This window comes from Trichosurus vulpecula, chromosome 1 (genome assembly GCF_011100635.1).
Source record: "Trichosurus vulpecula isolate mTriVul1 chromosome 1, mTriVul1.pri, whole genome shotgun sequence".
In the NCBI taxonomy this organism is placed as follows: domain Eukaryota; kingdom Metazoa; phylum Chordata; class Mammalia; order Diprotodontia; family Phalangeridae; genus Trichosurus; species Trichosurus vulpecula.
Window position 1 is genome coordinate 3,048,247 of NC_050573.1, and position 24,216 is coordinate 3,072,462.

Genomic DNA, 24,216 nt, shown 5'->3' on the forward strand with positions numbered 1-24,216 from the left:
ACCTGCACTAAGGAGCGAGTTTCCTTGCCCTCTGGAAAGCCAATGAAATAACAAGTCCAGTCCCTGTGCCCTGCTTGTATAAAGCTCTGTGCCAAGTGCCAAGGAGAGATAAATCTTAGTTAAGATATAATCCTTGCTCTTCTAGAGCTTAGGATCTCATAGGCAGTTTTTTAAAAATAAATTTTTATTGACATAATTTTTACATTATCTGAATTTTCCACTCTATTCCTCCCCTCTCATAATAAAAGGATGAAGAAAACATTCTGCTCAGTCACATATCAGAAAGTCTCAGATCTTAGGCAGTTCAGAGCCACAACCTGACTTCTGCAGAGGAGTCGGGGAGATGTCCTCTCATCTCTGCTCTTTGGGGCCAGCTGGGGTCCTTTCCAGTTCACAACATTCCATCAGGATGGTTTTCCAGTTGTTCTCTCCATCTTAATGTGGGAGCCAATATGTCCATTGTTTTCTTGGTTTGAGTCAGTTCATGGAGAGGTTCCCAGGGTTCTCTGTACTTATCACATGTGTTTCTTAAAGCACATAAGATTCCATTATGTTCATGTGCCAGTTTGTGTAGCCATTCCCCAATGGATGGGTACCTACTTTGTTTTAAATTCTTTGCTACCACGAAAAGTGCTGCTACAAGTATTTTTGCATTTGTGGACCCTTTCTGTTTGCCACTGACTGCCTTAGGTTATAGGCCTAGCAGTGAAATCTCAAAGGGTATGGTCATTTTAGCCACTCCGCATGATTCCAGATTGCTATCCACAATGTTGGTACCGATTCACCACTTCACCAAGGCATCAGTGTGCCCATCTTTCCACCAACTCTCCAGCAACAACTGTTCCCATCTTTTGTCATCTTTGCCAATTTGCTGGGTGTGAGCTCACACCTCAGGGCTATTTTGATTTGCATTTCTCTTATAATTAGTGGCTTGGGGTATTCTTTCATATGGACATTAACAATCTGCAACTCTTTGGAAAAATGTTTGTTTATATCCTTTGATCATTTAGATAGAACTTTAATACAAAAATACCAGATGTAAGGTATGAGATGGGTCATTTAGGTCAAAAGACTAAAGAAATATACCCTAAGATGGACTGAGAACATAGTCTTTTATATGAGGGTTAGTAGAAGGGTAAACAGAGAGATAACTTTGGTGTGTCATTAATGGGCAGGGGAATTAAGGAAGATTTAAAAGAGGTGGCAAAACCAGAGTCTAGCCTCATCCACTAGTACAGAGAGAAAGGATATTTCAAACAGAAGGAACATCCTGAAATATGTGGAGGAAAGTATGAGACAAGGCTAGAAGGGGGACTTGGCAGCCATCTGGTGGCTTCAGATGGCTGCCTTGGACACACACGAAAACTTGAGCAAGTCCCTTAGAAGTTCTAGACTCATCTGGTCTGTAATGTGGTAATAATGACTGCCCTGCCTCACTGGGTAGTGGAGAAGATTCAAGGAGAGCATTTGCACAAAGTGCTTTGGAAACCAGAAATGGAAGCTCTGGAGACAACTGGAGCCCATTAGGCACAAGGAAGGCCATTGGTGTGATCTCTGGCAATCAGTGAACAAGCATCAGTCATCCCCTGCCCTCAAGGTACTCCCAGTCTAACAGAGACAACATGCTAACCCTCTCCCTACAGGGCAGATGGGAGGCACATTACAGGGCTGGGAAAGGCTTCTTGGGGCACTTCTCTTCTCCCTGGTTTTTCAACAATCACATCAGCCAGTGCTTTCAGGACCCAAGGTTCAGCTGGGTCAGTCATTTGAATTCAAAGGCAACAAGGTGCTCTTATCCCATCCTCATCGTGGTTATCAACTCCCTTCAACTTTCTTGTCATTTTCAGGAAGAAGGCCATTCCCTTTGGCAGAGAAATCAGAGAACTGAGCAGCCCTGCCTTATCTCTGCTATCAGCTCTCATCCCCACCCCCCTTGCCCTTCCCAAGCTCAGGTCCTCTCCCTCTGAGATGACCCTTCCTGTTGTCCTTCATTTCCCTCTGCAGGCTCAGCTCATTCCCGAGCTTTAGCGCTCAACACAAATCTGACAGAGCCTCATCACACTCCTATACCAAGCAAAGGCAGGCAGGCAGGCAGGCAGGAAACAAAAATTTATTAAGCACCTACTCTGTGCCTGGCACTGTGGAAAGCGCTTTACAAATATTTTCTCATTTTAATATTCACAACCACCCAGGAAGAAGGTGCTGTTGTTTTCCCATTTACAGTTGAGGAAACTGAGGCAGCCAGATTTAAGCCACTTATTCTAGGTCACAAAGAAGTAGGTGTGGGAGGCTGACTGGAACTCAGGTCTTCGTGGCAGAGTGCTGGACCTGCAGGCAGGAACACCAGGGCTTGAAATCTGCCTGTTTCCTTGTCTGTAAAATGGAGCCAACTACTTCATAGGGCTATAGTGAAGCTCACTCAGTGAGGCACTCTAAAAAGAGGAAAGTGCTAACTATCCAAACTAGCCGCTGGCAGAATGATGTCTCAAGGAGACGTCTCTATACATCGAAGCACAGTCTCTCTCTCTCTGTCCTGTGTCCTCTATTGCTACTGTCCCAAACTTCCCCCCTCCTTGTGAAGGCATCACCATTTGTGCAGACTGCCAGGTTCATAACCTCAGCCAGCCATCCTCAGTTCCTCACAACCCCTCTTGCAGAAGGCCCATTCTCCCCACTCACACACCAGGGCCTCAGCCCTCACCTCTTCTCACCTAGGTTACCGCAATCCTTGCCTGAAATACCTCCCTCCTGCAGGCCCTCCTCCCAGAGGCCCCAACCCATCATGCTCCTATTCAGCCTCTAGGTTCAAAGACAAAGCCTTTTATTCATCTTTTAAAGTCCTTCCCGACCTCTCTCTAGGCTAATTGGATCAGACTCTCCATTGTCTTCATGTCCCTCTTACAGACTCCCTCCCTTCCTTCAGGAAACGGCTCAAACACCCCAGAGTGCCCCAGCTGCAAGGAGTGCCTTCCCTCCCAGAGTAAGTATAGCTAGCACTTTGTGCTTTATTTTCTAAATATTCATCGGGGTGTTGAGGGCAGCAGCTCTTTGTGAACTGGGACGGCTTTGGTTTTTGTATTTGAACAGGTCCTGGATCCATGGGGTGCTTTATAGATGCTTTCATTGGTGATATTTGTTCTGTCACCTGTCCTTGCTGCTTCTGACCGTTTCTGGTTGGAGAATTCTCTGTGTCTCATGTTAGCCTCTCAAACAAAGAGCATTTTCTTTCTGCATTAGGACGGATTCTCAGGCATCTCCTCCCCTGTAGTTTTAATCCCATCTCCTTGAAGTCATTCAGGCCCACAATTTCTCCTCCTCGGCTCTTCCCTCTCCTGCACTCCCAATATCCCCTCAGTCATGTGGTCACCACGTGATGTGGGTCTCACTACCTCCCTAGACCACTGCCACAGCCTCCCCCCAGGCTCTTTCTGCACTGAATCTCTGTCCTCTCCACAAAGAGAGCTCATCTGCCTCAACCAAAATTTTGACTATGTTGCCCCTGTTCAAGAGACCTCAGTGTCCAGAATGTCTCCCGTAAAAACCCTAAATTACTGCCTCCAGCCCACCTTTCCAGGCGTAGCACATTATCTCTGTCCCTCATGGACTCCCAAAGGCTTCCCCAGGTCTGTGTCCTCCCCCACACCAGGATTCCCCAGCTCGCTTCAAGGCCGCCACCTGCAGGAGGCCAAGTGCTGGTGCCTCCCTGCCCACACTTGGCTCTATAGGGATTTTATTTTATACTCACTTACTGGCGGTAAGAACTGGGCATGTTTTGCTTTGGTCTCATGTCCTTAGTGCTTAGCCCTATCTGGAACACAGCAGGTAGGTAATAAATGCTTGTTGAATGGATGGAAGATGGACTAGAGGGGGAAGAAAGTGGACAAGGGAAGACCTTGAAATAGGCAGGTGAAGTTAAGAAAAGCACAGTAGCTACAGGCAGAGAGAGGAGGGGAGGGACAGAAAAGAGACTGAAGGGAAGATCAATAGGCCATGGTAACAGATTAGATGCTAGAGGTAAGGGACAAAGAGGAATTTAAAATGGCTCCAAGAAAAGATTAGAAAAGAAAGAACCAGACACGAACACATTCGATTTGATTCCTGAGAACTGGAATATGAATAAACAAGAACAAATTACTTGGGGGAAAAACTCCCTGTGTGAAAAAGAATTGCTCACAAAGTAAGAAAGCAGTTTGGTAGAAATTAGCTTTAGATCCACATCTTACACCACACACCAAAATAAACTCAGAGTGGATCTACAACCTGATTATGAAAAATCATACCATAAAAAAATCAGAATAGAGTCCGATCAGGTACCTGTCACAGCTGTGGCTACCAAAGGAGGTAAATCTTTAGCCAAACAAGAGATAGGGCCCACTACAAGAGAGTAAATAGAGCACTTCAAAATCAAAGCGACTGCAATAAGAAGGGAAAGCTTCTTGTATTGATCATCTCTAATAAGGGTCTGATACCCAAACTGCTCTAGTATCTCTGCCAAGAAAACCCTAACAGGGCCATGAGGAGTCGGGCACAAATCCAAAATACACAGGGAACTAAAAAAACGTGAAACCAGGAGCCATTCCCCACTTGATGATGATCCTATGAAAGACTGTGTCAAATCATGAATGCAAATCAAACCAACATTGAAGTTTCTCATCTAGAAAACTGACAAAGAGGCCCACATGTGCTAATGTTTGGAAGCAGTGTTGGAGGCATCACAGAAAGAAAGGCAAACCACTGCGCTGTCAGTGCGGCTATTAACCGGTCAAAGCATTCTAGAAAGCAATGTGGAATTAAGCTTTCCTAGCATAAGTTACTAGAATCGTCGATCACCTTGACTCAGAGATCCCACGGCTAAGGAAGTCAAAGATGGAAAAAAAAAGTCCCCTGTATATCAAAAGGTGCATTAACATTTTGTAGTAGCAAAGAACTGGAAACATACCCCCACTAATTGGAGGAGCAGCCAAACCAAAAACACCACTGCACTGAAAACAATAAACGTGCAGAATCCAGAGGATGAAATAATCTGACACAAAGTGAATACTACAACAGCAGCAACAAAAGGGAGCACAGTGATGACAACACAAATACAGACAGAAGGGAAAAAGGCATCCCCGGAAATCAACACTGAGTTCTACATGACCGGATGACCGAGCTGGGCCGAAAGAAGAGAGAAAGTGTGGGAACAATGCCATGCACTGTCTAGGGGCTGCGTGTGCTACAAGAGAAGGCTCTCCTGAGCAGGAGGTAGAGGAGGGATGTATTTAGAAACGAAAGTGTTAAAACAGCAATTATTAAATTAAAAAATTAAAACAGAAATAACACAATTTTCAAACATGATACAGCATGAATTGTGATACCAGTGAGAGGAAATCAAACAAAAGCCACGAATGGCCTTGATGTACCCGCGGAAGACACAGAAGCTCTGGGATTCAATGAAATTCCAAAACCTGGGAAAGCATCCGTCCTACAGGGTCAGCAAAAGGAAGAATCTGCAAAAGAGACACAAGAAATGAAAGATGCTGTGAAGCAGGAGGAGGAGAGAGCATCTTGGAGGAAAAGAGAATGGCTTCTTTCTTAGAGCCAAAGGAGATAAAAGCTGAAGACCAGGGAAAGAACCCTTGGGACACACAAGTAAGAAGGCGCTTTTAATGTGATACAGAAGATTCAGCGCAGGTCTTGGGAGCAAAGATTTTAAAGTGTTCAGAATATGTAGGGGGTATCAGCAATGAGAGAACAGGTCTGCTATGGAATGGTAGGTGGAGGGCTGGAGGGCCACTCTTTCACTCCTTTATTTTTGAAGTACCACAGACCAAAAGGGCCGAGACTATGGAAAAAGACATTAAAGGTTCATGAAAGCAGGGAGTGCCGTTAGGGTCAGGTCCTGGTGAAATTTGGCAGGAAGGATGGATCAAGGGTGTAGCTTTAGCAAGCCCCTTGGACAGAAGGGAGAAGACTTGAAGACCTGAGAATTTTCAAAAGCAAAGTTGAAAGAGGGCCTTTCAGATCTCCAGCTCTTTTCTCAGGGTCTGGGTAGTCTAAGGCTAGGGCAGAGAGGGCAGGGGAACTGAGAGAAGAAAAGGTTTGGAAAAACCAAGGCCCCTGATTAGGATGGATGCATGCTTCATCTAGGGATTGCATTTTGGTTGAAATCTCATTCTCAATCAAGCGTACCCCCTGAAATTTTGCTTACATTCATTACATTCATAAGGTTTTGCCTTGCAAGGCCCCTCTCCAGGATGGATTTCTGACCATCAGTATCCAGGGGCTTTCCCCCATCTCTCTCACTCATTCAGTTTGTTTCCAGTGTGCACGACCTGGTGTCGGCTGAGATGTGTGCTGCGACGGAAGGCCCTCCCACAGTGATGGCATTCATAAGGTTTCTCCCCTGTGTGAATTCGGTGATGGGAAATGAGAGAGGAAATGTGATTAAAGGTTTTCCCACAGTCGTTGCACTCATATGGTCTTTCGCCCGTGTGGATTCTGGAATGGAATGTAAGTGATGAGCTGTGGTAGAAGGCCTTGCCACAGATGCTACACTCATAGGGTTTCTCTCCAGTGTGAATCCTGTAATGGGAGGTGAGGGAAGAAAAGTGGTTGAAAGCCTTGCCACATTCATTACATTCATATGGCCTTTCTCCAGTGTGAATTCTGTGATGGGAAGTAAGGGAAGAGCTGTGGTTGAAGGCCTTGCCACATTCATGACACTTATAAGGCTTCTCTCCAGTGTGAATCCTCTGGTGTCGCGTCAGCTGTGCGCTCTGGCGGAAGGCCCTCCCACACTCGCTGCACTCATAAGGTTTCTCCCCAGTGTGAATTGTCTGGTGCTCGATGAGGTGTGTGCTCCGGCAGAAGGCCTTCCCACACTCATTACACTCATACGGTCTCTCTCCAGTGTGTGTCCTCTGATGGGAGTTGAGAGAGGAGACGTGGTTGAAGGCCCTCCCACACTCAGGACATTCATATGGCCTCTCTTCGGTACGAGTCCTCCGACTTGGGAATTTCTCTCCAGTGTGAACGGTCTGGTGGAAGGCCTTCCCGAGTTCATTACATCCACAAGGTTTCTCTTCAGAATGCCTTTGCTGATACTCAGAAAGATCTGAATTGCAACTGATGGAATTTCCACATTCTTTCTGCTTGGAAAGTATCTTCTTGGGGCAGATTCCACCACCTTTGCTTAGGTCTGAACACAGACTGAGACAACTTCTGTGTATATCACATTTATAGAGAGTCTCGACCACAGAGACGTGCTGTTGGGGAAACAGGCCAGGCTCAGGATTGAAGTTGTCACCACACCTCTTACATTCCTCATCTGGCACTTCACTAGGAGGTTTCCTCTGGGGGGCTCTCACCTGTCTGGAAAGTTTTTCACTGATCTGCTCCATCTCTACTCCAGCACCCCTTCCCTTTCCTAGCATGGAAACACAAGGCCCACCCCCTGGGAATCTTTCCCAGGATGAGTCTTCCACGGTAATGTCCAGCTTGGGAGCAGACTCCTTCGTTTCTGGCCCAGTTTCAGAATCTGAAACAAAGGAAAATATGTCAGCATCCCCTCTTCCTCATGCTGTCCACTTAGCACTGTCTTAAGAATAGAATGAATAATTATGCCATCTTACGCCTCTGTAGTCACTTATATAAAAACCTTTCACATTCATCTGCACACCTTCCTAAGGTTATTACATCTTCCAAATGAGGAAACTAGGGGCTCAGCATAAATTAATGACTTGCTTAAGGTCACCCCTAGTAATGGGTCATAATGGGCAGAGGGCTAGCCTTGGGGTCAGGAAGGCTTGGGTTCAAATTCTTCCTCAGGTACAAATTATCTGTGTGTCTGTGGACAAGTAACTTCACCACTTCTCAGTTGCAGTTCCCTCATTTTAAGGTGGTGTCGACCTCCCAGGGCTCTTGAAAGGATCAGACGAGTGCTATATAAATACGGGTGATGAGAATTATTTTATAGCAATAATGTCATTCTTGTTCCCCCATCACGGCCATTTCTCAGTCCCAAAGCTGGGACCAGAACCAGGCCGCACAGCCCTGTCTCCTGCACCCCAATGGCACTCTTCAAAAGGGAGAATCCCTACCCTGTGATGTTCCAGCAGAACTGAGGCCAAGACAAAACGGACCGGAGGGGCCTCCTTCACTTCAACATAAACACTGACTACTCTGATAATCTCACCTGCCCCAAATCAGATCACTTCACAGACAGACTTCTACAATGGAAGGGGTACAAGACCCCTCCAAGGATGGTAAGAAAACAGAGGCAAAGAGGGGTTCTCAGACTTGCCCAGGATCACACAACTAATTAGTAGGAAAGGCAGCACTTGAACCTGGATCTCCCAATTTCCACCCCAGTGGTCTTGTGGCCACACCATGTTACCCTCCCCCCACAGAGAAACTCATTTAGATAGTGACGGGACGGCCACCCAGGAGGGTCCCTCACTTCTCAGCCTTTGGTAACTTGGCTTTTAGCCTCTTCATTCAACTGAGATTCCTCTCTCTCCTCTGTCTTTCCCTCCCTCCCTCCCTCTCCTCTTCTCTGTCTTTCTCTCCCTCCCTCCTTCCTCTCCTACCTAATTGCTTCTTCTCAGGCTCTTTTGTTCCAAGGACTCTGGGAGGCCCCCCACCCCCACCCCAGACTTAGTGCTAAGTACTCTTCCCTCTCTACGTTATCTCTCTTGGGGATTTCATCAGCCAGCCTGACCGTGCCTCTCTGTGCTTGACCACGTCCTGCTCTGTCACAGGCCTGTGCCCCCGCTGGCTGGCCATGGCAGTCAGAACCTTTCAGACCTGGGACCTCACGAATCTTTCTTCTCTTCCCTGATGTCTCTGCCCACCTCCCACTCCCTTCTCCGTCCTGCTCCAGCGTCCTCCATGGACCCGGCCATCCTCCCTCAGTCATCCCCCCAGGTGCCCAGCTTTGCTTTGCTCTCTCACGCTTTTCTCTTCTCAGCTTCCTGTTCTCTTCACATGGGTGCCCCAGGTGTCTCTAAGTTCTCTCTCAGAGATATCATCAACCTCCACATGTTTGGGTACCATCTTGATACAGATGACTCAGATTTGGAGAGGAAGTATGAAGCATTGGTCAGAATGCTGGACTTGGGGAACTATGCCCAAAGGGCTACAAAAATGTTGATACCCTTTGACCCAGCAATACCACTTCTAGGGTTGTATCCCAAAGAGATCACACGAGTGGAAAAAGGACCCATATGTACAAAAATATTTATAGCGGCTCTTTTTGTAGTAGCAAAGAACTGGAAATGAAGGGGATGCCCATCAATTGGGGAATGGCTGAACAAGTTGTGGTATATGAAGGTAATGGAATACTATTGTGCTGTAAGAAATGGTGATGATATGGACTTCATAATAACATGGAAAAACCTACATGATATAATGCTGAGTGAGTGGTGCAGAACCAGGAGAACACTGTACACAACCACAGATATATGGATTCTGTGATGACTAACCCTGATACACTTGGCTCTTCTCAGCAACACACGGTGCAAAGACAACTCCAAAGGACTCATGATGGAGAGAGCTATCTACATCCAGAGAAAGAACTATGGAGTCTGAATGCAGATTGAGGCACAGTTTTGGCTTTCTTTTTTTCCCCTGTTTTTTTTTCTCTTTTGTTTGTTTTTGGTTTTTTTGGTTTTGTTTCTTCTTTCTCCTGATTCATTCCACTGGTCATAATTCTTCTTTACAACTTGACTATTGTGTAAATAAGTTCAATGTGAAGTTATATGTAGAAGATATATCAGATTCCTTGTTGTCTTGTGGAGGGAGGTGGGGAAGGGGGAAAAAAATCTGGAACTCAAAATTACATGGAACTGAATGTTGTAAACTAAAAATAAAAAATCTTAATTATAAAAAAAAAAAAGAATGCTGGACTTGGGATCAGGAAGACCCAGGTTCAAATCCTGCATCTGATACTGGCTCATATGAGTACAAGTCACTGAATCACTATGCCTCAGTTTCCTCATCTGTAAAAAGAGGCTCTGCACTTGACAGCCTGCTCTATATCTATGGTCCTATGACTGAGCCCTAGGATCTCTTCTGAACCTCAGTGACGTAGATCATTACCTGCCTTCTGCATTGTCAATGGTCACTTCTGGATGCCCAGTAGGTCCAAAATCAAAACCAGTATCTATCCCTTCAATCTGTCTCCCAAATTTGTCTATGTGGGCAATCCTCCTAGTCCCTCAGAGTCATATCCTCAAAGTCTTATTTAAATCTAATCTCTTTGGGGCAGCTGGGTGGTACAGTGGGTAGAGCACCAGCCCTGGAGTCAGGAGGACCTGAGTTCAAATCTGGCCTCAGATACTTATTAGCTGTGTGACCCTGGACAATTCACTTAATCCTGACTGCCCTCCCCTCTTTTCCACATCCCCACTATTAGTTAGTTGCCAAGTCTTACCAATTCCACCAGCATTGCCTCTCACAGACTGATGTAATCAACACCCTTGTGAGGCCCCCACCACTAGGACAGCCTCTCTCCCCTCCCAAACCACCTCCCACCCTGTGGCCAAAGGTTCTGCCGGACCCTGAATTCTACACTCTGTCCCACTTCTACACAGAGAAGTCATTCTCCAAACCTGTGTGAGGCAGACAGCTCCTTGTCTCCTCAGGATTCTAAGGGTAGCCCTGAGATGTTTTCTCCCCCTACCTTATGAGCCCTGATTGGTGTACTTTCCCCTCAATTTATTGTTAGTTGATAAAAATTAGGTTTAACTAGCTTTTAGGAAAGAGAATTTACTAAGGCGGTATGGTAAAAAACATTATGCCAATGGAAGGTATACTATCCCATAAAGCACTCAGAATCCAGGAGAAAACAGGCTCATGCTAGGAGTACATTGTGTGGCCTTAGCGGAGCCCTTGGGACATACCTCATTAGCGCCCAATGTAGGCACTGCTCTCAGCTACTCCAAGGACACTTCTGCGATGTCCAGGGCAAGTCCAAACTCTTCTATTTGTTCCAAGTCAACACGGTTAATTAACCTCGGCCTGGGGGGTGGGAAGGGGCAGAGCAGGGGAGCTGGAGTCTTTCTTTCTCTACCTTCAAGTGAATCGCCCTCAGGGGCTTGGCTGAACTTCTCTCTCCTCTAAGGTGGCTAGCCACTCAAATGCCCAGGTATTTCATCCTCCCCCCAGCAGGAGTGACTGAGTCTCTTCTGCCAATCCCAATAAACTTCTTGGGTACAGTCATTTCATCTGATGGCTTTCATTTCATGGACGACTAGGTGGCGCCACAGCGCTCAGAGCCCTGGGCCTGGAGTCAGAAAGATCCATGTTCCTGAGTTCAGATCTGGCCTGACACTTACCAGCTGTAAGGGATGGATGGAACTACTCAGGGGCCATTGTGGGACCACCTTAACTGAGCTGGAACTAATGGTGCCTTGAGGAAGGACCTCCACCCTTGTTTGTCCCTTCTTTGTCTTCCTGGACATGAGAGCAGGCGAACAGCACAAGTGGTGCACAAGCACGGAAAAGCATGTGGATTGGGTCAGGGAATGATGACCTTTAAAGACTATGGTGCATAGAAGTACTTCTGCTTTTGAGCATGCATAGCTAGCCCTATAAAATGAAGCTGCCTTCCCCTAATAAATCGGAGTTGCTTTCACCTTGCCTCCTGCCTTATTCATTGTGTACCAAGACCTGTCCTTGAGACCTGTCCTTGCTGGTCAAGGACCCCAACACAGACTGGAACAAGTGGTGCCCAACGCGGGCCCCTAGGAGGACCCCCGTACCCCGCAAGGATTCTCTGAGGAAAAGGAGAAAAGTCTGCATCGGCTAGCGTGCAGCCGAGCCACTCTCGGGAGAAAGTGAAAGTAAGCAACTCGCTGGAGAGAGACAACTGCCCGAGACTCCGGACGCAACCCGAAGCCTTTGGAGAGGTAAGGCAAGGAATTTTTCTTATCATGGGGCAGTCTGCATTCCATGCTGACTCTAGGGACCTAGATGCATTCTGTAGGATAATTTACAAGCTGAGCAAAAAACAGGGATGCGTGATACACTTAAGGAGAGTCAGGAAATTCATAGACCCATTGAAAAACACCTCCCCTTGGACAGAGCAGTGTCCCCCTGTCACTTTGGCAGCCTGGAGAATTGTAGGAGAGCAACTCACATCTTATGACTTGGAGAAACCCGGAGATCTTGAGCCTGGTACTTTCTTCCTGTATGATGTCATAAAGGCTGCCATGGAGGAGGATGAGGGGATGAGCGAAAAGACGGTATGGCAGTTCTCCCTGTCCACTCAAACCACCCCCTCACCTTCCCCTCAAAGTTCTCCAGGGGGCTCCAGGGCAACCTCTCCAACACGTCTCTATCCTGATTTAAGTGAACTCGCCCAAGCCCAAGAGCCAGAGCCCAGCTTGGCTGACTGGACCAGGAGACTGGAAGAACAATTGAGCAAGTTAAGGAAAAAATTAGGGCAGTTTAACATGAAGCAATCCAAAGTGGTTACATTTAAAGAAGACTGCATGAAAAAAGAGGAACTAAGGGCTAAAAACAGAAAAGAGGAACTCTCCCTGCTGACTGTAAGAAAAAGGGAACTAGTCAAATCCCCAGGGGAGAGTAAGCAAAGGTCACCCAGTGACCACCAACAGGAATTACAATCTCCTTTACAATTAATGATTACAAAATTGAGGGAGGAAGGCCAAGACCTTGAATTTACGGGACAAGGGGCTTATCCAGTCATTGAGGACCCAGGGTAAGAGAGGGATGATCCTTACAACCCTGGACAGAGGATTAGGGATCCCATTGTCAGGAGGCATACCCCTGTCCCTCCAAACTTGATTAAGGAATTGAAAAAGGCTGTTACAGAATACAGGATAAAGTCCCCATACATAAAAATTAGAATGAAGGATCTGGCCTCATATGTACTCACCAACAATGATTGGAAATTGGTCATGCGAGCAGTCCTCAGTCCAGGGGAGATGGTGGTATGGACATCACTCTTTTCCGAAGAGTGTCGGAACATGGCCATACAGTACAACCCCGGCAACCCTGCCAGGGCCCAGGTCTACTACCACGAGCTCTTTGGGAGTGGGGATTTTCTCACTGACCAAAATCAGATATATCATCCTACTGAACTATGTGAAAGGTTGGCCGCCTGTGTGGAGAAGGCTTGGGACAAGATCCCAACTCCCGGGCAACAAGCTCCAAAAATGAACTCCCTGAAACAGAAGCCCAATGAACCTTTTCCTGATTTCTGCGCTTGCGTACAGGACGCGGTCACAAAGATCATGGGGGAAGTTGAGGGAACCATCATAGTGACCAGGGATATCCTGAGGAACAATTGCAACGTGGATTGCAAGAAGGCTATGACAGGCCTGCGTAGGGATGCAGGGATTGAGGAAATGCTGAAGAGATATGAAATGGTGGGCTCTGAGGTGTTTGCTGCTCAAATCAGGGCTGCAGCTTATGGGTTTAATACTGGAAACAGGAAGCCGCAGGGTAACTGTTTTCGGTGTGGAAAGCCAGGGCATTTCAAGAAGGATTGCAGGTCAGGACAAGGAAAACCACAAAATGATAGGGGGCCGGCCAGGCCTAAAACACTGTGCCCAAAGTGCCACAAACCAGGGCACTGGGCCTCTGAATGTAGAATGGGACAAACAGGCCCATCCCCATGTCCCGCCCAGCAATATTTAAACCCCATGGCGGGACCCTCACCTGCCCAGGACCAATGGTGGGACAGTCCCAATGGGCCCACACAGATGTTAAGGGGCCAATACAGTGCCTTGGCGGCCCAGAGACCCCCTACAGGATTGCAGATCTTTATAGTGCAGGAAACTTTTCCGTAGCCCCCTTGATCACAGTGTTTGCACCCATGCACCCCTGCTTTCAGTTAGATGATCTAGAGTTAGGACTCTTGCTAGCCCCTCCAACATATGCTTACACAGGACTTTTCCCTATGACCCAAGTGGCCCCACACACGGAAGTGACACAGATTCCTTTGATCAACAGCAATAACCACGAGTGTTACATTGATAAAGGGTAGGTCATAGCCCAGTTGCTGATTTTCAGCCAACAAGTACCTGGCATGGAGGGCCGCGTCATGCTAGTGAGGGACACTGCTGCCCACCGGCCCATGTGCACAATTTTCTTGAATGGCAGGGTGTTCAATGGGCTGATGGATACCAGGGCAGACAAGACAGTTATCCCATTAGAAAAATGGCCTTAGCAATAGCCCATGTTACCTGCTCAGAATCAACTACAGGGAATTGGAGGTTTTCGGGAGGCCTGTCCATTGGGAACATGAAGGAAAGTCAGGTGCTATTTGGCCATATGCAGCCCCAGGGTTGTCTGTTATACTTTGGGGTCGGGATCTGTTATCACAATTAGGACTCAGAATATCAACCACTGAGGATTTTGGGTTGGGGCCACTGGAACAGCCGCCCAACCAGGTCCCTGCCTTGAGGTGGAGAAATGACCAGCCTATATGAGTGGAGCACTGGCCCCTAACAAATGAAAAACTGGTAGCTTTACAGGAAATAATAAAGGAACAGCTGGAATCAGGCCACAGAGAACCTTCCACCAGCCCCTGGAACTCTCCTATATTTTGTATAAAGAAAAAATCAGGCAAATGGAGGATGCTCACAGATCTCCAACGTGTCAACGAGTCCATGCATACCATGGGAGCCTTGCAACCAGGCCTCCCTTCTCCCAATATGGTCTCAGAGCATAGCCATATATGGGTCACTGACATAAAGGATTGTTTCTATAGCATAATATTGAACCCTCAGGACGCTGTTCACTTTTCCTTCTCTGTGCCACCAGTTAATTTGCAGGATCTGCATACCACAAGGGATGAAAAATAGCCCCACCTTGTGTCAATGGTCTGTCCAACAAGCTCTCGATCCAATTAGGGATCGATACCAGGAAGTGTAGATCATCCGCTACATGGATGACATTCTCGCTGCCCACCCAAATGCCAACCCGCTAGAACACTTGTTGAGTGAGGTCATCAATCAATTGGCCATTCATGGCCTTTCTGTAGCACCAGAAAAAATCCCAAAGGGCCTATCAATAGACTACTTGGGGTTAAAGATCAATGAAAAGTCCATTCAGATGAAAGCCCCCACGATAGATATAGATCAAGTTAAAACACTTAATGATTTTCAAAAACTTATTGGGGATATTCAATGGCTCAGAGCCAGACTTCGTGTATCCACAGACAAATTGCTTCCGCTGTATGAAATACTAAAAGGGCCCGCAGAGCTCAGCTCCCCATGGGATTGGACTCCAGAGGCTAAGGAGGTGGTGAAGGAAATTCAGCAGTCCATAACTGAAGCTGTCACTGCCCGATATAAACCACATTTGCTCCTAACTGTGACGGTGCTGCACACTCCCAGAATCCCCACAGCGGTTCTCCATCAGGATCAGGGAGTTATTGAATGGATACACCTTTCCACACCCAAAAATAGAAAGTGCAATACTTACTCCAAAATGGTGGCCCAACTCATCTGGAGGGCCACGCAGAGGGCGCTTAGCCTCACAGGACGTTACCCTGACACTATATACCTTTCATATACAGGGGAACAGTTACAAAAATGCATGCAGGAAGATGTTGATTGGCAATGTCTCATTAATAACAACTTTCAACATGGCACCCCCTTAGAGTTGGCACCCGCTTTTCTTAATTGGCCTTGGACATGGGGCACCTCCATGGCTGGAGCCCCAGTGGAAGGCATTAATGCCTTCACCCATGTCACAAAGCATCGACAGGCCTCTCTTTTCATCCCAGCCAAAAAGATCATGTGTACCTATGACACCCCTTTTACCTCCACTCAACAGAATGAGCTTTTCACAGTCCTTAAGGCCATGGAGATCCTGGAACCGATTAACATTATCACAGATAGTAAATATGTTGCCCAATTCACAGCTGCTTTAGAGACAGCATTTGTACCTCCCCACAATGACAACATCACCCAGCTCATTTTGTCTCTTCAGGAGACAATCAAGGAAAGATCACACCCCTTCTACATCATGCATATCCGCTCGCACAACGGCCTTCCTGGCCCACTGGCTGAAGGCAATGCTATGGCAGACTCCCTCTTCGCCGGCATAGCCACTTCTGCGCAGCAGGCGTGTGATCACTTCCACCTCTTGGCGAGGTCACTAAGACAGGTATATGGTTTATCCAAAGAGGAAGCTAGGATGATAGTTCAGTCGTGCACCAGTTGCATCCCTTTCCAGCCACCTCCCCCTGTAATCACAAAAAACCCCATTGGGGATCAGCCCAATGACATATGGCAGATGTATGTCACTCATTTCCCAGCCTTTGGAAGATCAAAATGTGTCCATGTTTGTGTTGACACCTTCTCTGGTTTCACAATGGCCTCCCTGCTCACCGGAGAAGCTGTGAAGGATGTCACTGCACATTTATTATCTTGCTTTGCAAATCATGGCATTCCTTGCATATTGAAGACTGATAATGGCCCTGCTTACATTTCTCAGGCATTTAAAAGGTTTTGTCAGAAATGGTCTACAGAGCACATTACAGGCATCCCTTATAACCCTATGGGGCAAGCTATAGTTGAAAGAGTAAATAGGACCATCAAGACGCTCTTGCAAAAACAAAATGGGGGAGTTAAGGGCACCACACCACATTACCAACTCCACTTAACCATATACACACTGAATTTTCTAAAAATAGATGACAAAGGTCTCAGCCCAGCCATGAAGTACTTAGTCCAAAATCCGAAGCCTAAGCTGAAAGACAACTATGAGTACCACACCCCACAAAAGAAGGTTAGGGCCATGTGGAAAAACGAGGAAGGGCAGTGGTGCGGGCCAGGAAGGGTGATAATATGGGGACTAGGTTATGTCTGTATACTTACAGATGACCAAAAAGAAATCTGGCTCCCGGTGTGGCGGATCTGAGTCATACCTGACCCACAAGATGCAGCTGCTTCAGATTCCCACCCGAGACCGACCCCGATCTCAAGGCCGGAGGCAGAGTGGAAAAAAGGAAGATGCTGACACTACTCACCACGCTGACTCAGTTTGCCATCAGTCAAGCCGCCCCAATGAAGGAACAACAGCAATGGGCCTTTGTCCCCCAGCCACCATGGACCCATGCTATTCCTTGGGATGAAACGTTCCCCCTGCCTGTCCTCAGTGAGAACGCCTCCGCCCTCTATGGCTAACCCTATGACTGGACTAAGAACTCCACCGTTCGCAAACCACCCATACATAATTCTCTTCTGGAGCTCAAGTATGGCATCGTGAAGATGCATTCGCTAGCCCATGACCAGCAAAACAAAAAGGGGGATTTGTAAGGGATGGATGGAACTACTCAGGGGCCATTGTAGGACCGCCTTAACTGAGCTGGAACTAATGGCGCCTTGAGGAAGGACCTCCACCCTTGTTTGTCCCTTCTTTGTCTTCCTGGACATGAAAGCAGGCGAACAGCATAAGTGGTGCACGAGCACGGAAAAGCATGTGGATTGGGTCAGGGAATGACTTTTAAAGACTATGGTGCATAGAAGTACTTCTGCTTTTGAGCATGCATAGCTAGCCCTATAAAATGAAGCTGCCTTCCCCTAATAAATTGGAGTTGCTTCCACCTTGCCTCCCGCCTCATTCATTGTGTACCGAGACCTGTCCTTGCTGGTCAAGGACCCTAACATAGACCGGAACAACTAGCAAGTCATTTAACTCTGTCTGCCTCAGGTTCCTCACTATTAAAACGAGCTAGAGAAGGAAATGGCAAACCATGCCAGTATCTTTGACAAGAAAACCCCAAATGGGGTCTCAGAGAGTTGGACATGACTGAAAAACAGCTCAACAAAAAACGATTTTCACTCCTTCCAAACGACTAAGGGCTTTTATGCACCTGATTGACCCAATCAATAAATGTTTGATCACCTGATCAAGGTAACAGCATTTTCTTGGTTGCTATAAGGGGGCGTGTGGTTATTGATTAGTTCAGCTCTTTAAACCTGAAATGCATCATCTGGACTTCTTAGATGCTCAACCCTCAATCCAGCCCCTATATGAATCAACATTTGGCCTTAACCAACTGAAGCTTGCTCCTGTCTCCTCCTTTCTAGCTTTGAAACAAAAGGAACTCTGAGCTGTCTAGAGGGTCAAGCAGAGGTAGCCTTCTTCCCATGACCACAAGCATACCTCCTTCCTGGGCAAGCCTGTGAATGAGGTAGGACCATCTCATTTCTGTGTCTTCTTTCCTCTGATACAGGGTCCTAGACTTCAAAGGAAGCCAAATGGAACTGTGGATAGGACAATGGGTGTGGAGTCAGGGAGACCTGAGTTCATATCTGGCCTCAGATACTTACCAGCTGTGTGACCCTAGGCAAGATGCTTCAGTGCTGCCTGTCTCAGTTTCCTCAAATGGAAAATGAGGATCATCATAGCACCTACCGCACAGGGTTGTTGTGAGGATCAAATGAGATAATGTTTGTAAAGTGCTTCACACAGGGTCTGGCACGTAGTGGGTATGTAAAAACTGCTTGTTCCCTTCCCTGTCAGAACCCGAAAAGGCTGGAGGCCTTCAGTCTGAGAGGCTGCACCTCAATGTCAAGAAAGGCAGCAGCAGCAGCATCTCACAAAGCAGCAGGGGAAACCCCCATATCTGGGACTTCCATCACGCCAAGAGGGGACCTAGGCATCAAGGGAGGAGTTGGCATCAGAGAGAAACCAGGGAAGAGGAAACTATGATTGACATCTTGGCTCAGTAGAGGTGAAATGTGAAAAGACTATAAGAGCCTTGAAAAGCTGTTTGATATTGAGCAAGGTTGGATACTAGCAACCCAAATGAGCTGCTTAATTCTGTTCTGGGTGTGGGTGTGGGTGTGTGTATTTACCATTTCCTTTCTGAGCCGGAATAAAGAATCTTTTCCATACTTATCTGTTTCATGTTTGTAGAGAAGTTATTTCTTTAACCGTCCCCCTTGACTAGAGCCAAAAGTAACTCTTCAGGGAACAGTAAGCCAAGGAATGGGACAGTGGGGAGCCCAATCCCCTAAGTGACTTTGGCACACAACTGCACGGCTGGAGACAGAGCAGAAGAGGAGGGCGCCCTGAGTTACCCCGAGGACCAATGGAGGTGGCCTCTTGTCACTGGGTGAGATGAAAACCACCACCCACTGAGCAGAACAGAGTAGATGGAGAGGCAGCAGGGGCGGTCTATCAGTGCCGGAATCTGTACAGATGCTGCACATGGGCAGTAATCAGGGCCCAGAAATGAGTACAAAGAGAGGAGGAGCAATTGAGAAACGGTCAAAGGATATGAACAGGCAGTTTTCAGACAAAGAAATCAAAGCTATGTACATCATATGAAAAAGTGCTCCGAATCACTGTCGATGAGAGAAATGCAAATCAAAACAAGTCCGAGGCAATCACCTCACACCCATCAGATTGGCTAATATGACAGAAAAGGAAAATGATAAATGCTGGAGAAGGTGTGGGAAAATTGGAACACTAATGTGCTGCTGGTGAAACTGTGAACCGATCCAACCATTCTGGAGAGCACTTTGGAACTCTTCCCAAAGGGCTATAGAAGCATAAAACCACAGAGCTACTAGGTCTGTATCCCAAAGAGACAAATATCAAAAGGGAAAAGGACCTATGTGTACAAAAATATTTATAGCAGCTCTCTTTCTGGTTGCAAAGAATTGGAAATTGAAGGGATGTCCATCAATTGGGGACTGGCTGAACAAGTTGTATATAATTGTGGTGGAACACTATCAGGCTGTAAGAAATAATGAGCAGGATGCTCTCAGAAAATTCTGGAAAAACTGACATGAACCGAAGCAAAGTGAAATGAGCAGAACCAGGAGAACATTGTACACAGTAACAGCAATACTGTATGGCGAGCAACTGTAAAAGACTTAGCTATTCTGAGAAATACAATGATCCAGGACTTAGGAGGAAAGGTGCTGCCTATCTTCAGAGAAAAAACTGGTAGAACCTGAATAAAGTTTGAAGACACTTTTTCTTTATTTTTCTTGGATTTATTTACTTATTTTTGGGTCTGCGGTTTTCTTTCACAGCAAGACTTACATGGAAATATATTTTGCATGACTACAAACGTATAATAACCTATGTCAAAGTGCTTGCCTTCTCAATGACGGGGGAAGGGGGGGGAAAGAATTTGGAACTCAAAATTTGTAAAAAGGATGTTAAAATTAATTTTACATGTAATTGGGGAAAAAATAAAACATTAAATTATAAAAAAACCAAAAAACAAAAACTAAGAGAGGAAGGGTTGGCTAAATTCCCTTCAAGGAACTGGACAATGTGTTTGACAACCCCAAGCTTTTCAGTGAAACAAAACCTTCTACTTTTTACACCAGTGTGCACCCTTTCAACGAAAGATAACACATCTTAGTGGTCAACCTGGGCCCCAGGTTCAACAACATGCTGGCTGGACAGCAGTGGCTGAATCGCTAAACCTCGGGGCCAGACGACACTGGAGGGAGGTCCAATGTCAAGAATCCTCTCCCTCGATGAAATCGCAAATCCAGGCCAATGAAAATGAGTGAACCCCCAATGCCAAACACCTGTGCCTCATCACCACAACGAAGGAAAGCATGGAGGGCACAGAGGCGCCATCCCTCACTCCTGCACAAGAGACGCCAGAACCCGCGTGCAGCATCAGCTCCACGGGACTGTACATGGATATTCTCTAGGGTTATTGTTGGGTCAGTTCTGTCATGACAAGAGGCTGGGTCTCAGCAGAGGACCCAGCACCTCACCCTTCTATGCCGGGCAATCTGCCTCTCCTGTTGCAGATTAAGGGGTGACAACGGACTCTCTGAGGAGCAGGGTGATTCAGACATAACCAGAATAGATGGCAAGATGGTAGACCAAACTATAGAGCAAAATTTTTCAAAATGGAAAAACTGAAAGATCAGGACCTCTTATCTTTACAAACCCAAAGAGACAGAAGAAAGAGCATGCTGATCTAATCTCGGAATTCTTGTGTTCCCTAAAAGTACAAAGGAATGCAGAATCTGAGTACCAAGAACTTCCCAGAAATGATGCAAAAAGGCAGAATGTGAACTGTCCAAATGCAGAGGACAGCTGACAGAAAGGAAGCCTAAATGAACCAGAAGAACAGCCAATGAGCTCCAGAGTTTCAAACAATTAAAATAACAAAATACAGCACATCCCTAGGACTTAGCCATGAATGCACACCCACAGAACTGAAATACCACCCTAAAGGATTTTCACAAAATAAAGAACTAAACAAAGAGACAGACATTCAACATTCATGCACAGACTTTGCCAATATAGTAAAAATGAAGACGTGATTAATTTATATATTTTATAGGTTAATCTATATTAATCTATATATTTAACCCCACACCATTTGGATTGTAGTATCAGAGAGCTTAATAACAAAATTCATATGGAGGGAAATAAAGGGAAAGAGTATAGAGTGAGGGAGGGAGAGGAATGAAAAGTGTCTGGCATTACCAAAAGCAGGAATTAGCAAAACTTTGTGGTACTAAGCGAAAAGAAGTTGAAAAGCTCATCAGCATAACCGATTAAATAAGCAAGACCAAGAAGGAAACCTGAATAGTAGTAGTCTGGTCTTCAAAAAACTCAACAACATAAAATACGAGTGAAACTCATTCAACTTATGAATTGTTGGGAGAATAAGAGCAGTTAGGCAGGTAGCAGGTTTAGCCCAGCTTCCTGCGACACACAACACAATAAAATCCAAATGGAAAACCAATGTAGCTATAAAAGTGACACTATACACACACACACACACACACATACACACGTCAAGTGTCCAAGGCTGAATTTGAACTCAGGTCCTCCTGACTCCAGGGCCGGTGCTCTATTTACTGCGCCACCTAGCTGCCCAATAGTTACACTATTAAAAAGTTACTAGAAACTAGAAAATTATTACCTATCACAGTGTGGGATGAATTTGCAACAAGATGTGACACACAAGATTAGCAAAGGCGAAAGAGACCACTATGATGAACTAAAAAAAGCTTTTGTCCAGATAAAATACATGCAGCTAGAAGATGAAAAAGATGTGACAACCTCTCTCCAATAAAAATCACACCCAAAATAAATAACAAATGGCAACTGCGAGATTCTGTAGTGGATCAGCGCTCAAAGAGAAGGGTGAATCAGTGTCCAAAAACAGATGCAAACAATCGAGTGCCGCCAGAAAATGTGCCAAGGATTGCTCCTGATCAGGGAAACTCAGATGAAAACAGCTCAGTGATCCACAAAGATGGTCAAACAGGGAGGCTGGCAAAGGCATATGCGCTGCTTTTTCCTCTAAAATTCACAAGGCTTTCTTGAGCACCTGATGTCTACTGGGGGGAGAATGACATGATGTGGTCTCTGGGCTTGGGAATCTGCAATCTCACCAATGAGGCGCGAGGAGCGGACATCAAACAGCAATGAATACGAAAAGGTGAACTAAGCTGTGGAAAATATTCTATGGTGAGTGTTCAGAAAAAATGGGGAGTCCTCTCCACTCCTTTTGGTTCATTCTCAGCGTCAAGGTCCTCAGTGCCCAGGCACACCAAACATTCCCTTCTGTTTTCTGAGAACCAGCCTCCAGAGGGGACTCTTCTGCTGCATCATTTGGAGGTTTGACCACTGCTCACTCTCCTTCCTTCTCTCTCTCCCAGCCCATTTTCAAACTCTCTTTTACTCTTCCCCCTCAGAGTACAAGATCCCTGAGGGCAGCGATCATCTGGCATGCCATTCTTTGTATCCTCAGCTCTAAGCACTTGGCCTGGCACAGAAAAAGTACTCAACCAATACTCCACCCCTGACCCACTCACTGGCACAGCCTCATTCTCCCACCCTTATTAGCAAGAACACCTACCCCTCTTCAGCCCCTTGTCCTCGACCACTATCTCCACTCCTAAGAATCTGGTTTCCTCCCTTAAGTGGCTTCTCTTCTGATGCCACCAGGATCCAAAGGAGCGAGTCCAGTGTCTGCTTTGCTGACCTCTCACTCAACCTCAGTTAAGGATCTGACACTGTTGCCCATTCCCTACCCTCACCTGAGGACTCGAGGACCCCACTCAATGCTGGTTCTCCTCTGTATCTCACTCTTCCTCTCAGACACATTTACTTGTGCCTGTTGTGTTTGTGCTGATCCTCATACCTGGACTCCTGCAGTAGCCTGACGGGGGTGGGGGGTGGTGTCTGCCTGCCCCCACCAAAGTGAGTCAGGTCTGGCCACATCATCTCCTTATTCAGTAATCTCTATTTGTTTCCCTACTGCCTCCAGGATCAAGCACAACATACTCTATGAGTGTTTAAAGGCCTCCATAACCTGGCCCCTTCCCACCTTCCCTTTGCTCCCCTGCTCTGTGATCCTGTGACTCCTAGCCTCCTTTTTCTTCCTCTAACAAGATGGTCCAGACTCCAAGCCTTTGTCCTGACAGTCCCCAAGTCCCCATGCCTGGAATACACTCCTTCCTCATCTCTACAACCTATCTTCGTTCAGATTTCAGCTCCCCCCAGAATAGGGTCTGTCTTAGCTTTTTTTGTTTCCCCAGCCTTATACAGTGCTTGACACTTAGCAGGAGCTTAATAAATGTTTAGGGCAGCTGGGGGCACAGTGGATAGAGCACCCAGCCTAGAGTCAGGAAGTCTTATCTTTCTGAGTTCAAATCTAGCCTCAGACTCTTACTAGCTATGTGATTCTAAGCAAGTCACTTAACCCTATTTGCCTCAGTTTCCTCACCTATAAAATGAGCTGGAGAAGGAAGTGGCATATAACTGAGTACCTTTGCCAAGAAAACCCCAAATGGGGTCACAAAGAGTCAGACGGGACAAAAAGAACTGAACAACAATGTTTACTGACATCACAATCTTTTGTGAATTTATCTGTCCCATCCTGCCCAGCAAGCCTCTTCTCCTAACAGACTTTTAAAGGAAAAAAGAGAGTTCAGAAAACCCTACCCACCCACATCTGCCACCCCTCACTACTATGATGAAGGGATGGAAGCGCCAGGCCACCAGAGTCACTGCCTTTGATTTCCCTGGGCCAGGCACGCGGGGGATGACAAATGCTCACTGGCTGGTTTACAGCGCTGCGGTCAGCAACGTTGTTTGTCCTGCCCCCACTAGCAGTGCTGCTGTTTCAGGAGCATCAGGTTTAATCTCTCCTCTCATTTTGAGGATGCCACCTCGTAGCTTCAGAGCAGGCCTGCATAACTTCTGGCCCATGGGCCATTTTGGCAGGCTGCTCGTGGCCCAAGGGTC

General features: G+C 46.5%; 1 protein-coding gene across 6 annotated transcripts in view; it reads right to left on the reverse strand.

The window, feature by feature from the left end:
* Positions 1-218: 218 nt before the first annotated feature.
* LOC118846150 (zinc finger protein 239-like) overlaps positions 219-24,216 on the reverse strand; it is a 29,709-nt gene continuing 5,711 nt past the window's right edge. The window contains exons 1-3 of one of the 6 annotated variants that reach the window (XM_036754427.1): positions 12,122-13,073; positions 10,884-11,001; positions 219-7,519 (exon numbers count right to left, since the gene is read on the reverse strand). In XM_036754427.1, the coding sequence (XP_036610322.1) occupies positions 6,282-7,415 (1,134 nt within the window). In that variant the 5' untranslated portion in view covers positions 7,416-7,519; positions 10,884-11,001; positions 12,122-13,073 and the 3' untranslated portion in view covers positions 219-6,281. Of the gene's footprint in view, positions 7,520-10,883; positions 11,307-12,121; positions 13,074-24,216 lie in introns of those variants that run through there. The other 5 variants (XM_036754420.1, XR_005010165.1, XM_036754409.1 and 2 more) reach the window with 5 other exon arrangements.